Source organism: Periplaneta americana, chromosome 1 (assembly GCF_040183065.1).
Source record: "Periplaneta americana isolate PAMFEO1 chromosome 1, P.americana_PAMFEO1_priV1, whole genome shotgun sequence".
Taxonomy (NCBI): domain Eukaryota; kingdom Metazoa; phylum Arthropoda; class Insecta; order Blattodea; family Blattidae; genus Periplaneta; species Periplaneta americana.
The window spans coordinates 20,564,630-20,581,745 of NC_091117.1; the positions used below are offsets into that span (position 1 = coordinate 20,564,630).

Here is a 17,116-nt window from a genome sequence, read left to right on the forward strand (position 1 = left end):
AAAATCAGATACAGAGTGGAACTGATATAAAATGCATGCAATTGTATGGATACAGTAAAAACCTTCTAATGCCAGTTTACTTTATTAATAAATTACGTGACTTGTTGGTAACTTAAATTCAGCATATAACATTTAGCATAAGTTTGGATTTATGTAGGGGAAGATAGGTATTACTTAATGACTCCTGAATGCAGGGTGCGAATTAACAGTGGGGATGGGGGGGGATTTCCCCCTGTTGGAAAGTTATCCCCCTCTCATAAATTCATATTAACATCCCTGCCAGGGATAACTTCTATCCCTCTCATAAGATATATTTGTTTTAATACGAGTATACTTTATAAAGTACAGTAAGTTATAAAGTAAGCAAATAAAATAATATTGATGTGTTCTATCACCAGCAAGCTGACAACAATCAATAACTTAGGAATTACACATCTTATCTTAAGCCTGCTTATGGATATAATTATTATTATGATCAAAATGCAAGACAAGCAACTCAGTGCGACCAAGCGTTGAGCCGTATCGAATGAGGATAATAATAATTTTATGGATGGTATTCTCTATCCCCCTCTTCAGAAATCTTAACTCGCACACTGCCAGAATGTTACCATTGAAGTTCATTCAGTTTACCAGTAATAAATTCCACGTGGGCGTCTTTAATAGCTGTTATATCATATTAGAATATGTAGACATCTTTCGATTCCTGGTTAGAGCACAGGAATTTTCCTTAAAGGGGATTATTCCTGTGTTCGTCCATGGTCTGGAATTTAGGTTGTTTAGATTTAAGACCTCTCCTGGCACTACATTATCATAATCATCCTATCACATCATCGGGGTAATGTAACTCCGCCTTCCAGGCGCCCCAACCTCAGAAGTGGGTTACACCTAAGCCACAGCCAGGAGAGAAGACCAGAAATGTCGAAAAGACAACCTGGTGGCATTGGATTAAAAAAAATATATATATACCCAGATTGCTTAGCGTTATAGGTTTTGACGGTAACAACTTTGGTCAGGTTTACTATGCTGCCATCTAGTTGTTACATAAGGAGTCACGTAATAACTGCCATTTGAATTGCATTAACGAATGTGCTGCCATCTCGTGTTCGTTTACGGCAGACAATTGGTGATCCTGGCAGTTGTTCTCTTCAAAGTGCAACTGATTTTAACACAGGAATGAGCAATCTATATGTGATCTGGGGTAATAGGAAGAAACTTATTAAGAAATTAAAATAAAATGTTTTTGAAAATCTCATTTTACCCTTCCCATTTCATGCATGCCTTCCTTACTTCAGCTTATAATCTAGATTTGAAATAAAAAAACTTCAAAGTGAAAATTTCCACAAATGCCTTGAAATTACTATTATGTCGTGTTATGCTCTTGTGTGCCCCCATTGGTTTCAAATTGCTTGAAATTCATAGGTATCGTCATCATCATGAACAGGTTAGTTTTAGGTCAAAATGGCCTGTGACATGATAACATAAGCCAAGAGATCAGTTTGAAGTTGAAATATTGTGAAAATGTTCGGAATATTTATTCTAAGGCAGAATGGACCAAGTGGTCTGTCTTTTTAAGCTGAGGAGAAGAGAAAAGAAGAATATGAGAAAGATAGTGATACTTAAGCAGTTATAATTTACGTGTTATAACTAGAGGCTGGCACAATATGAAGACATTTTGCCAAATTAAATTATTTTGGTAAAATATTAAAATATAAAATGAATAGGCTATTCCATTGCTAAAATATCTTGGTTCCTAAACAGTTTGGAGCAAATTTACGTAATTAATTACAAAATAGCCTTTAACCCTTTGAGTCACAGAACTCTTAATTACCAAATTTGAGGTGGATGTTGGGCAATTGAAATAAAATACATAAAATAGAGATGAAATTTGCAAACAATTTGTATTTTCATAAATTTGCATACAAATTAGGTTACACATTAAAACAATTCAGACTTTTACCTAGAAACAATACCAGAACTACTTGTGGTAAAGTGTGGTGGATTCAAATGAAGCCACTATGCCTGAAAGGATTAAAGATTAATAGTTCTGTCTATATTTAATATGCTACCAAATACAGTAGCTTTTCAAGATCATCAAACTCTACCTGAATGCAGGAACTAGGTACATTAACTCAATTTTTTTTTACAGTGAAGAAAATAAAAAATACTTTTACATTGGCTGGAGTCAGCACTTGTTACGATACAAGTAGCTTTTCTATATTTCTTAAAAAGAAAAAAGTTTGCACCATTTGCCAGTTCATATTGAAATGTACGATGAAAAATATCACTCCACATTATATGATGTAATGGGAGCAAGCATGCTTGTATCATGCCATGGTAGTTTAATATTTGATGGTATTTCACTGCTCTTGCTTTCAAGCAATGACTAAAGAGGAATTCGGAGATTTCACTTGCCTTTGGGAATCCCGAAATTCTGTTTGAATGAGTGGCTTGGGTTTTTCAAGTGTTTCTGGGAAAACATCTCTATTGTCTCCTTAAAGTCTGGTTGAATGGTAGTTATAGAAATAGTAACAGAGGGGGAAAAATCGTACAAAGTGCGAAAAAAATATATAGATATTTTTATAAAATGTGAAAATGTATTATAATTTTTTTTTTTTTTTTTTTTGTGAATCATGAAAATTCTTGTTCCTATACCGCAAGTAGGCATGGTTTAGAACATGAAATTCTTTGCCCCACTTCATCTCGCCAAGAAATTGTAATCTTGTAAAATTTTTAGAAAAAATAGTAATATACGTTACAAGAGCAGTATGTTGACGTTTTCATGGTTAAGGAAAAGATTGAAAAAGCGAAACATAGTTGAGCTTTTTTAATTTCCGAGAACATGAAAACAAACGATACCGCTCGTGTATCGTACATTATTTTGTGCGAAGATCGTTTATTACATACCTGAAAGACTAATTTCTATTTAGTTGCAATGAAATCTCCATGTTGGTTTCTGTTTAATGACGGCAACTTCGGAACACCAAAATATCTTTCTTCAACATTGTTGCTATAAAATGTTTTCTGTGTTTGCTATACTCCAGCAGGCCGTCATATAAGTCTCTTTCCCCCCCCCCCCCCAGTCTATAAATGCGAACTTAAAACAAACGGTAAGGTTATGTAATGATTTATTTTTCATTTTAATATTTTAACAATATTATTTATATAACATATTGCAGTAATAACATCGGCAACTGGAATCTAGTTAATTTTTTCACGGCTTCCTTAATGTTACTTGTATCAGGAATGCAATAAGTTTCGTGGAGTAGTAGACTTTACTTAATTTTTGCAAATATTTAAAAACAATAATTAACATTGCAATTTAGGTGAAATTGCAGTGGTAAGTTTCCAATTTATAATTATTACTATGTTAAACGTCTCTAAAAATAATATGTTAAAAGCCTAAAGCAGTAAAATGAATGTCGTGCTTAAGCGGTAAGAAGAGGGAAATTGTTATGTGTGTTACGTTGGGAATACTGAATATGGTATTTCTCATTTACCGCGTATTGGTTCTGTGCAGAAAACAAGCAAATACGCACGATCTCGCACAAATTATATTTTACCTGTCTCTAGTTATAGCATTTGTTGATAAAATTGAAAGTTATTGTAAGCAGAAAATATATATAGTAGTGACTTCGTGATAAAATATGAAATACGATATTGTAATATATCCTGCTGGCATCTGGTAGATTTTAAGTTAATATTATTAAGTTAAAGCATTTCTTTTATGACATAATATGCTAATATTTCTGTTTCCCGTCCCTTCCAGCATGAATAAAATGCTAAGGTAAAGGTATTCCCTATATGTGTCTGAAGGCAATGGTGGGAGCATGGAGCTCTCAGCTCTTGCTTTCTTTATTCATATATTATATTAGTTCGTATCCTCAACAACCAATATCCTTTTCGAATCCTATCATACTGTTACAAGTAAGTTTCATCTATTAAAATTCTTATAATTGTATTTGTTTGACTTACAGGTTACGTGTACATGAATGGGGACATTGGGAAGCTCCCTTCAGGGGCGGTGTACCCAGCCACCCCTGATCCCCTGGCCACCGCTGCTTCCACAAGCACTGATTACAGGTATACATAACGTTTTGGAGAACACGTTCATATTTTATCATATGCAGTTAAACTTTTTAATATTTAAGTGGGCACCTGTTCGGGGAAAAATGTCCAATACCATTTCTGTAGTACTCTACATGCATCTTGCTCCTTAGCAACTCGCAACATATTATTGGAAAAATAATGAAGTTTGAATATCATCGTACATATTATAATAGATATTACTATAATATTTTTGCTCTTAGAATAATCCTACAGTAAACAATGACACATGACTGAAATGAAGCTTGATTGCCACCGATTCTCATTACATGATCCAGCACACTGCTGTACATTTTGTTTTATGTTAAATATTCCCCGTTACTCACTACTCTGCATTCGTTTGCTTAGGAAACAATTACTTTGGGAAAATCGCAAAGACAAGAACTTAGAAGCTCCGCCCACCACCCTCCACTTTTCCCTTACTAGCTCACCAAACACTCTAGCGGGAAAGAGTGGAAATAGGGGTTTTGGGTGAGGTGACATCTAGTGGACAAACGTGGAACTCAGAAACTGAAAGCAGCATCTACCAAGCAAAAGTAGAACTCAGTTCTGTTTCCCTACCTCTCTCTCTCTCTTCTTCACTCCATATCTTTCTCTTTTTTTCTTCTTCTTCTCTTATGGCTTTGTTGACACTAGTATTCGATCTTCGAACTTACCAATGAAACGCACACATGGTATTAGGTAACGCTTTAGACCACTTGGCTACCGAGACAACTTGCTGGAAGAAGGTAAAATGAATCTACTTATGTTCAATGGGGATTACCATAATGTACAGGGTGGACCGCTTGAATGTACCTAATTTCAATTGTATGTGACGAAGATAGAAACCTACAGTAACGTTTGTATGAAAGGAAAACTCAACAAGTTTCGATATGCACATCACCATATCTCTACATGAGCTCCAGTTGTCACTGTGATAATATCAAGGTGATGAACCATTTCTTGCCAAGCGAATTCCACTTGTTTGGATTTGTCATCCGGCTCCAGACGTTCCATTAACTGCACTTTGTATGTGTACAGTTTGAGACATTTGTGGACAATTCGTTGCAATTTTGATTTTGGTACTTCAAGTTCCCGCGAAGCTCTTCTTAATGACTTCTGCGGGCTTCGCTCATATGCTGCATGAACATTTGCAACCATTTCGTCAGATGTTCTACGACCACCACCATGCTTCTTCAACACCGATCATGTAGCTAAAAATGTATCGTGCCACTTCTTAATGCTTTTAGCAGTTGGAGCATCATTGTTAAACACTCACCGATACTCTCTTTGAACTCTAACAATTGATTTAAACTCCACATACCAACAGCACAGTTTGCGCCATTTTGACAATTGACACAAGAAACAGTGTCTGCGCACCATCTACCGACAGGATTCGAAACTTGTTGAGTTTTCAGCTGTAAGGTTTTATCTTCAACCGTTCACCAGTCACATACAGTTGAAATTACGTACATTCGAGCAGTCCACCCTGTATTGTAGAAATGTAATATATGACATTGCACATGTCTTTGGATGTATTTTACAGTGCTATGTTCACAGGTGAGTGTTGTTTTATGCTAAGTAGATGTGTGTTAAGCTAAATACCTGCGTGTCGAATACACATTTTATTTGCAGGCAGTCAGCCACCGGAGGGGGGGGGGGGGCAGACAGTAGACAGAGCGAGCAGCTGCTGCTGTGTGGTGAGCGAGCTTCTGAGTGGAGAGGGTGGGAATAACTTCCCCTGCTGGCATTCTGTTCTTTGCGGTTTAACCATTACATTATGTGTAAACAAGGATGCACGAATTCACCTTGTGCTTCTTTATGTAAAACAGTGATAGTCCAACAAATGATTCTTCTGCAAATCTGGCTTTCAGGTAGAAGCTCCCTGTGAAGCACACTTGAATAATTTCAAGGGAAAAATTGTTCCGGGGCTGGGTATCGATCCCGGGGCCTTTTGCTTAGCTCACGAATGCTCTACCAACTGAGCTACCCCAGGAACTATACACGACACCGTCACAATTCTTCCCTATATATCTACACAACTCAAATGGGCGTTACTGTAGTTACGTTAACAGAAAGCCACAATTTAAGTCACACTGAATTGTGTGCACTCGAAGTTGGGTTCTGGCATCTTGTCAACCCATTTGAGTTGTGTGTATATAAAGGAAAAATTGTGACTGTGTCGTGTATAGTTCCTGGGATAGCTCAGTTGGTAGAGCATTCATGCGCTAAGCGAAGGGTCCCGGGATCGATACCTGGCCTCGGAACAATTTTTCCCTTGAAATTATTGAAATGATTTTTCTGTTTGGTTTGTTGTCTGAAGTTCACATGAAAACAAATTGGGTACTCTTATCACCAGAAATAAACCTGTAAATGTATACAATAATTTTATAAATATGCAGTTGTAATTAATACTGGATGAACAATATGCAGGGCTACTACAAAGGCTTTACCCGATTCCATAGCCTTGTATTATGAAAAGTATGAGACATACATTATTGAAAGTTATACCAATAAAAAGAGAAACTCATCAAGTTTTTGGTCCATCAACTGCTACAAGTGCTCGATGTGACCTCCTTGACAAACATCCACTCGGTAGTCTAACTCCTGCCACACCCGCTGGAGCATATCACAATCAACTCTAGCCACTGCCCCACGGATCCAGTTATTAAGTTCTTCAAGATTAACTGGCAAAGGAGGTACATACACTTGATCTTTGACAAACCCCCATAGAAAAAAATCACACCAACGTTGTGGTAGATGCTCATGAAGATACTCACGCACTTCCAGATGGAAATGTGGTGGAGCCCCATCTTGTTGAAATAAAAACCCTGGTTTATCTTCATGTAACTGAGGCATCAACCACATCAGCGGGCTTCTAACAATGATCGGTGTGTTCTCCGTTGGCCTCCTCGGTCGCCAGATCTGACTCCCTGTGATTTTTTTCTATGGGAGTTTGTCAAAGATCAAGTGTATGTACCTCCTTTGCCAGTTAATCTTGAAGAACTTAATAACCGGATCCGTGCGGCAGTGGCTAGAGTTGATCGTGATATGCTCCAGCAGGTGTGGCAGGAGTTAACCGAGTGGATGTTTGTCGAGGAGGTCACATCGAACACTTGTAGCAGTTGATGGACAAAAAACTTGATGAGTTTCTCTTTTTATTGGTATAACTTTCAATAATGTATGTCTCATACTTTTCATAATACAAGGCTGTGGAATTGGGTAAAGCCTTTGTAGTAGCCCTGTACTTTCCATCTGGAGAGTTGCAATTTTGTCTATAGGCGCATTTCCACAAGCTGGTTACGAAAACACCTCAGTATTGGTGATTGATAAACCACTAACTGTTATTGTAAAGTATTATTGAATTTAAGCACTTAAAACGACATTTACTCACCCATATTAAGAACTAGCAGATTCTGAAACTGCCTGCCATCTTGTTTCAAACATTTTCGAGAGCAGCTTAAATGATGCATCAGTTGTTGCATTTGTTGCGGGATTTTCCTGAATGCTGCTTTTTCAATTCTTCTAGAGTATGTGAATTATTTTCGTACACTTCCTCTTTTACAGTTCCCCAGAGATATGGCAGCCAAAAGCAAGCAATTTCAGAATATCCTTCCTTACTTTTGGCGAGTAAATGACGTTTTAACTACATATATTTAATAATATTTTCAATGGTTTGTGGTTTGTCAGATCATTGACACTGTGCTGTACTGTAACCACTTATCTGTGTGGGAGCATGCCTGTCAATCCAAAGTTGCTGCTTCCTGGTAATTTGCTCACTCAGTATAATTATAGTATGTCGCCAGTCACTAGTGAATTCCAAGACTTTCCTGTCAATGAAGAACATTGTTTGAAGTGAAAACTTTCTATGTTAGAGGATGCTACTAACGCTTGTCTATATATATAATTTGAACTGGTAATGGAAATTACGGGAAAATGGCTGGACGGATTTTAATAAATGACCCCTCATTTTGAAGCTTGGAATTCAAAGTTTTTCGGAAAAATAGTAGTTTTCAGTGAAATGTCAATTTTTAAACATAATTTTCCTATTTTCCAAAATCCATCTGTCGTCAGTTTTGAGAACTAGCTAATAGCATTCACAGCCGACTTGATATTACTTTCACTTTTTTGTAAAGGAGAAGCGGAGCGAGATCAAATCGGCTGTGTTGCATTTTAGAATAAAACAAAACACACACTACAGTAAACAATATTACATGAAGGCCATGATCTGCAAGAATACTGACATATTTAGAGCTCAAATTAAATTGGTTATTAAAAACTTAACTTACTAAAAATAATTTACAGGTTCGATTCTGTGGTGTGTAATTTTCTGGGTACAGCTGTGTATTGGATATTAAAAACTACAAAACTTGAGGTGGTTTGATGACATTATTACCATTAGAAATGAAATAATATTGTAGTTAAAGCCATGATGTGACTATTTTTCCTTAATTATACATATTAATGCTATATTGATGATATGAAAGTGAAACGTTTTGGGGTTATATAAGTAGATGTAGAGAATAACTTAAATTAGATTTTGATTTCTATATTTTACTGAGTGGCGGCTATATAGTATATGTTACTGAAAGCTATAAAACTTACGTAAGATAATAATATTGTTAAAAATCAAATATTTTTATAATTATTAATCAAGTGGGGTTGGGTCTTTTTCATATATTCAATGGCGGTGTGGTGTAGATATTTATATGCGTGGTTCTCTTCAGTATTGGCTCGAGAGAGAGTATCTTTCATTATTATGGAAGCAAATAACTTTCCGAATGTCTGGTATTCTTCATTGAAAATAAATCTGAAAAAATGTTTGTTTGAACGTCTAATGAACTTAGTTTGCAGCATTTGCTGCACAAGCCACTAATATATTATAGAAACACTCCCACGTATACACATATTATAGAAACCAAAAAGAGCTAGGTTCTCCAGATTTACATTAGCATCAAGTACTAAAATGATTAATGATTTTGTTGTAATAGCCATTGTTGGAAAAAGTAAACTTAAGTGAGGAAATTTGGGACAAAGTGAGGTCGAATTGTGTCTTTTGCATTTCCGCATGATGATGACCCCATCGGGAATAGAACCTTCGGACCTTCCGACTTTGCAGTGTTACGCATTAACCGCGACATTATCATTCATTCATTGTTCTGCCCAAGGGTAGGTCTTTCACTGCAAACCCAGCTTTCTCCAGTCTTTCGTATTTTATACCTTCCTCTTTGTTTCCTCATATGATCCATAGATGAGGGGCTCACAACCAGAGTGGACCAAGTCCACCAATGGTCAGTTTGTGGATTAATACAATTTCGGATGAAGAAAACTTAAAGAGTTATTCATTGCCATAACAAACCAAGTCTATGATTCATTTGTTACTCCACAGGGGGCAGCATTTCGTATGGAAGGTGAAGGTTGCTAAGCATGAGCCAAGAACTTTAAGACTCAATTTCTCAAAATTATTCCAGAAGGTCTTGGTCCACTCTGGTTGCGAAGCCCTCATGTCTTAATGTCGTCTATTATCTGATATCTTCTTCTATCTTGAACTCTTCTCCTGTTCACCATTCCTTCCAGTGCATCCTTCAGTAGGCAGTTTCTTCTCAGCCAGTGACCCAACTAATTCCTTTTCCTCTTCCTGATCAGTTTCAGCATCATTCTTTCTTCACCCACTCTCTCCAACAAAGCTTCATTTCTTATTCTGTTTTCCCACTTCACATGTTTCATTCTTCTCCATAATTTCAAATGCTTTTATTCGCTTCTCTTCACTTCGTTGTAATGTCCATGTTTCTGCCCCATACAATGCCACACTCCATACAAAGCACTTCACTAGTCTCTTCCTTAGTTCTTTTTCCAGAGGTCCACAGAAGATGCTCCTTTTTCTATTAAAAGCTCCCTTTGCCATTGCTATCCTCCTCCTGACTTCCTGGCAGCAACTCATGTTACTGCTTAGAGTACACACCAAGTATCTGAAGCTGTCCACTTGCTCTACTGCCTCATTTAGAATTCGCAAGTTTATCTTCTGTATTTTTCTTCCTATGACCATGCCCATGCCCTTATTTGCATTTATCTTCATCCCATACTGTTCACAGCTCTTATTTAGCTCCAGTAGCTACCCTTTAGTATCATTTCCTCTTCTGTTAACGCCATATCATCAGCAAATCTTATGCACTTTATTCTTCCTCCTCCTACTATCACTCCTTCCATGTTCTGAAAACAGTTCTTCACTAAATCCTCCAAGGAGATGTTGAACAGGGTAGGTAATAAAGGACATCCTTGACATACTCCTCTCCCAATTTCACTTTCTTCTGACATTTCTTCTCCTATCCTGATTTTCACTCAGTTTCATATAAAGATTGCTGAACAGTCTTCTCTCTTTTCAATCCACGCCAATTTTCTTTAGGATTATTATCAGTTTATTCCAATCCACTCTGTCAAAAGCCTTTTCTAAGTCCACAAATACTACATATACTTCTTTATTCTTCTCTAGGTATCTTTCACCTATTGTCCATAGCAGTCCAATTGCATCTCTTCTACCTTTTCCCTTCCTGAAGCCAAACTGCTTCTCTTCCAACTGTTCTTCCATCTTAAAATATAAACGTCGATTCAGTACATGCCCATTCACGTGCCCCAAAATACATAAGTACTTACGTCTTTGTTAACAACAATCACAATGAACTATCGATACATCACTATTCGGCTTTAGAAATTCCTTTTCCTCAATCCATTTTGACACAAGATCTCTTTTTTTCAGTTCTAACAGGAGCTATAGCAACACTTCACAATTCGACTCAGAGTATATTAAATTACAGTTCTGCAAGCATTCTGCTTTTGCCTTTTTTCCTTTCTTTCAATATTCTAACCTCCGGCTTGTTGAGGTATTATTTTATGATGTTTTATCAGCTGCTGTGGTTATCTAGCGTCTGAGTGAAATGAATGTGATAATGCCAGCGAAATTAGTCCAGGCTCCAATGCCGAAAATTACCCAGCATTTGCTCGTAGTGGGGTAAGGGAAAACCTCAACCAGATAACTTACCCCAACCAGGATTTGAACCCGAGCCCGCTTGTTTCAAGTTCAGGCAGGTTGGAGTTGGTGATAGTCCAAAGACTAATTGTCAGGTAAGATGCTACGAAACGATATTGCTGGTAGCTTTCTTTTATTTTTTTTCTCAATAGACAATGAAGAAATACCAGCTTCTATGACACAACATTCATAAAAGGCACTATTATGCAAGTTAACATAATATATGCACTAAAGCCAGATAAAGGACATAATATTCATTAATAATAATAATAATAATAATCATAATCTGTGGCGCTACAGCCCGTGAAGGGCCTTGACCGACCAGCCAGCTGCTGGCCTCAACCCACACACCAAAGCAGAGGTGGACGATCATCCAACCAGAATGGAGGTATCATGTGGTTAGCATGATGATCCCCCCAGGAGTTATAGCTGGCATTCGCAACCGGATTTCGCTACCTATTGTAGCTCCCCAAGTGCATCATGATGCTGGGTGGGCATCTGCCCCATACACTGGCCGAAATTTCTTCCCCCATGAGGACTCGAACCAGCGCGCATTCCGTAACGCGAGTCCTAGGCAAGATGCCTTAGACCATGACGCCACGGCGCGGGACAATATAAAAGTCTAAATATGTGCTTTTAAATCTAAAATCTTCAAAATATGAATTCTGCATGAGTTTACTCCAAAAAAAAGAAAGCCAAAACATGTAAACATGCACGGAAGAAGTATGGGTTATTTGAAATCGATAAGTCATAAAACGAATATTTGCAAAGTTGGAGAAGTGTAACAAGCTTATATAAAAACATGCATTTGCATGGAAATCCGGGCTCTACTTATAAGAATGTGTGTAAACACCATCACATTGGATGGTCCAAGCCAAAATATCCTGTAAGACAGGCCTTCTGATGCAATATGCTTTCGGCCTTACAGTTCAACATTTTATAGTTAAACATCAGAAACCATATTTATGAATTTTTTTTTGACTCCAGTACTGCTGTATGCCTAAAAAGTAATTTTAATAGAAGTCATTTGCGTCAAGCTTTTTGGAATCATGTTCCTTAACAGACAATGTCTCTCATTTCTCCTTATAAACCAACAACTTTAAAGATTAAATGTCGGCTCAGTTTGTTTTTGTTTCACGTCTAGGTGATATGCAAATGGAAATTTAATTGTATGCTAATCAGTACTGATATTACATTTCAGTGACACTTGCCTTGGCAACTAAAGATATACTGGTACTCCATAAGTTTCATTGGTGTGGTCCACGAGTTTAGATGGGTTGACCACCTTGAATAAGTCTGTCTACCTGAATGTCTTACTAAATTAGTCAATTAAAATTGCTGGCGTCATCACTGACACGTCAGGAGTTTAATAGGAGAGTTAAACAGTGATGACTAGGGATGAGAATTTTATGTTTTAAAAACACGTCAAATGTTCATAATTATTTTCCTTTCAATTTTTTTGTACTACATTTACTTGAAATAACATTGTAGTACAATTATTTGTCTTTTGCGTACAGGGGCGGACGCAGGACTTTTTTTCGGGGAGGGATTTGAGGAGATAGTAAAAATGGAGTAATGAGAAATAAGTTTATATTCACAATTTGTTTCCGAGTCACAAACATTTACAAGTTGGCCTGAGTAGCGTAGTCGGTATAGCCTTCTGTGCTCGAAGTTGCGGATTCTACCCCAACCCAGCTCGATGGCATTTAAGTGTGTTTAAATGCGACAGGCCTCATATCAGTCGATTTACTGGCATGTAAAAGAAGTCCTGAGGGGAAAAAATTCCGGCACACCGGCGACACTGATACAACCTTGGCAATTGTGAGTGTTGTTAAATAAACCATAATTTTTTAATTTTAACATTTACAATGACTGCAATACAAAAACAATAACAATGACATTTACGGAAGAAGGCAACGAGGCTTCTTAGACATTTCATCCAGTACTTCATGATCTTTTACTTATACATTGTTATGTATATACATCAAGCCCAGTCCATTTAATCTGTCTGCTCCCATCGTGCTCCTCAAGTAAGTCTTCAAATACCGCAATGTTGAGAACGACCGTTCTGGTGTTGCTGTAGTTACAGGCAACGTGCAGAAAAGTTTCAGCGCCTTGCGATTGCAGGGAAAAATAATTTCATTGCACCTGTTCAAAGATGATATAAAATCAGTAGGTATTAGGTGAAGGTTTTCTGATCAAGGAAATTTCTTCTCCACATCTTCAATTCATTGAAGAAAGATTCTGGTGATGCATCAACATCATTGGGCCACTGATTTACTACAGCCTGAACAGCAGTTTCTAAATCTTCATCTGATGCTCGCACTGTTTTCAGGCAGCAAAGTTTGTATGGACTTTAGGATTCTCTTATGATTTAAAAACCTGTCCTTGAGCTGACTAATGAAATAGTCTAAGAAGAGAAGGAAAATTAAAAGCATAAAATACTCTTCATGATTTTCTGTCTTGAAGTAAGAACGCTGTGTTTGTCTTCCTGCAGTTCTTGGAATTTAACATTTTAGCAAAGAGAATTTACGTGGAAAACTCTCTAATTCCTATGTACATTCACGAATTAAAATTAATATTATTTTTGTTCCTTGTTTCGTATTTTTCTCAAAATTTCCCCTTAATCCCCCCCTTGCATCTGCCCCTGTTTGCGTATTATCTTCTAAGAGTCTTAAATCTTCTGCCAATTAACATGAATTTAAAGGCTGAGAATGTCCTCTCCATACCCCATGATATCACTGGACACATTTTGTAAATTGGGTTGTACTTTGTACCCAATTTCAACCTGCTCTCCATGCATTGCAGAATAATACTTGACCATCACTGGTTAATGACTTATCTCTCACTCACTGATTTAGCACCCAGTTATGACTGGCTTTTAACTTTTTTTTTTTTCTCCAAAGACTCTTCTCATACATTTTCTTAAATACTATCACACCACGGCTATCATAGAGCAGAAATGAAAGGCAAATCTAAGCACAAGATGGTACACCACATTCTGATGCTTCCACTAATGCTAGTCAAAAGAGTTACAATTCTTTACCAGAAACATAAGATTGTGTAATATATCAAATATTCATATGTATGAGGTCTCGCCCACCTCATTGAATATTACACGACTAATATGAATTAGTCTATTGTATTTAATAGTAATAATTGTGTAATATGTTTGAATTTAACATTTCACGTATGTAATATGAGCAGTAATTACACTACTGAAATGACCAGATGAGCAACTGATCAAAAATCAGTAAATAAATAATTAATTAATTAATAAAGACGCAGAAGACAAAGCATTTTGAAATATGCACTTAGATTCTCTAACAAATCGAATATTACTCAAACCCTGAAATATGCACGTAATATTCTGAAAGCATTTGTGTTGGAAATGTCATATTAAAAATCAGCAACATATGTACTCTCAAACAAAATATTTATACAAAAATTTTCATCCTTAGTGATGACTGATGACAGTGTTCTTTCTGTCAGTAGAAGAAAACTTTTATTATTAGCCAATTTACTCAATTCCCTCTATGTTACAGAATTGCAGTCTAATAAATTATAAAGGTAGAAGAACACCTTGCATTGCTGTACAATTCCATTTCCATGGTTTCCATAATCTTAGTCTATTGCCTGTGATGATGGTGGAAACCACGCTGAAACAGGACTGTACAGCAAGCTAATGTACATTACTTAAAAAGAAACAGTTTTAACACTTCTGAAGTTTCAAGTTTTCTAAAGTTTTAAATTCCAACAGTAAGTGTTATAAAGTGAACTGCAAGCAGAATAAAAAGCCTCAGTTTTATAATACCGGTATTCTAGAATGCCTTATAATTTTAAGATAACTGGTCAGATTAAATAAACGATGGCACTGTGGTGGATCCTTGCACATAGTGGTGTTGGATGTAATGAGGCAGCTGATATCTTGGCAGGTTAACAAAATTATTCCAAAAGTTTCTATATCTATGTCTTGCCAATGTATTGAAAGATTAATATCAGAATATAACAATTTTATAAAAAAAAATTATAATGCTAAAGCAAGTAAAAATGGGAGATGTTATGCAGTACATTTCATTTAATAACTGAACTTTCACAAAAGTCTGTAGCGGCAACATTCAGATTTCTTGCAGGGCATGATTTCGTCAATAAACATTTATTCAGCAGTGGTACAACAGAATTTTCTACATGCCCTTTCTTATTAATGAATATATGAATCAAGATCATCTATGTGAACTGAGGGGGGAAAATAGAAAGAACAGGACCTAGAATGAAGTGGAGAGAACATTAGAGAGAATGAGACAAAAGAGAGGGGAAATAATAACGGAAAGGGAGAGATTATGTACAGCTACGTCACTGGAGTTGATGGTTGGATCAAGGTGAACACAACGGCTAATGGCATTATGGGATGGAAGAAGGTGATCTCCAATATTCAACTTTTACTGAATTTTTCCAATCTTCTTGCTAAATATTGAAGTGGAAGAGAGTGAATGACATCGCCACGCTTTCAGGGAAATGTGATTCTTGTAGCATGTTACAAAATTCGACAATAATACTACATAGTTATTTATGATTACATTAATTTGTACTGTATATGGTTGTGACTAAAGACTGGTACAATGTGGGAAAATATAATTGCCAAAATATGAAATATTTCAGTGCTAAAATAGCTTTGTTCCTAAACCATTTGGAGCAGGTATACTTCATTTTTATAAAATTGGTCTTTAGAGCTTAATAGTTTTGTGTATATTTAATCCCTAGGAACCGGAAGACTTATACCACTATTGCACGCAAATGTCTAGCTCTTAACCAGGAGTTCATATACTTGCATAATCGGGTAAATTCGTGTTGGGTTCGTTAGCTGAGTGGTTTAAGATGCACAAGATATGTCCAGTCAACTTATCATGCCTAAGATCGCAGATTTACATCCCAGTCACTGCAGGCAATTGAGCCTGTGGTAAAGGATGGGGAGGGCCCATGTAAAACAATCAGTGTATTGGTATGCATGGGAGCTGACGGGGTTTCAGTTGACTGCAGTTGAAATGATTTTGCTCCCATTTTTTTTAAGAAAAAAAAACATTACAAAAAATTATTGTTTTCATCAAGTGCAATGTTCTTAATGTTATTTAAAATTAAAGAATATCAACGTATTTTATATATATATATATATATATATATATATATATATATATATATATATATGACATACAATTTATAACATCACGTCATGACCATAATACTAGCTGGCTACTATAATGGATGCACAGCTCCTAAAAGTTAATATGCTACCAATAAAATGCAATAAATCTTTATAATTAAACAATTTTTCAGCATTGTCAAATCCTTATCTGAATGGAAGAACTAGGTAACTCTGACACTGAAGAATTCTGGCAAAAGATTACAACTTCTGCCAATTAATATTGTTTGTACGATTAAAAAAATCCCATGAAATTGCAAGAAGAGGCGAAATTAAGTAGACGCAAAATTGGTGGTTGGAATTCATTTCAAACATTAATTTATGCATATTACATAAGTAGAGCTCCCATACCGCTAGCAGTAATGGTTTACAATGTGAAGTTTTATATTTTGCCTGTCACTAGTATGACAAATGGCAGGACAAAAACACGTTTTTTATGCTAACAAGGAAGTTTACGTAATGCATAGTTGCCATTGCATATATTTCATTTCTAATTTGAATTTCGTAACTATATTTTTCCTGCATTGATACTTGTTAATGTATGGACACATTTTTCACACAACTACTGTTCTGGTGCTTAGCGTATAAATATTTGCAACTAAGTTATTGTTGCTATGTAAGTTACTATATTTAATCTATGCACGCAAGCATCATAGTTTCAGACCTGACCAAGGGAAATGAATTGTTATGACGATAAATTTTAGGTTGTAGCTTGCTCTGGGAATAAAACTGTCTATCTTCTGTCAAACCGATCCTTTGGCATACAAAAGAACCTTACAATATTTGACCAATTAATGTCATAAGTAAATTTA

At 36.3% G+C, this 17,116-nt stretch overlaps 1 protein-coding gene across 5 annotated transcripts in view; it reads left to right on the forward strand.

The window, feature by feature from the left end:
- Window positions 1-17,116, forward strand: part of Larp4B (La-related protein 4B) — a 330,307-nt gene that overhangs the window by 213,945 nt on the left and 99,246 nt on the right. For all 5 annotated transcript variants that reach the window (XM_069844065.1, XM_069844246.1, XM_069844414.1 and 2 more), the window contains one exon: window positions 3,975-4,080. In XM_069844065.1, the coding sequence (XP_069700166.1) occupies window positions 3,975-4,080 (106 nt within the window). The remainder of the gene's footprint in view (window positions 1-3,974; window positions 4,081-17,116) is intronic.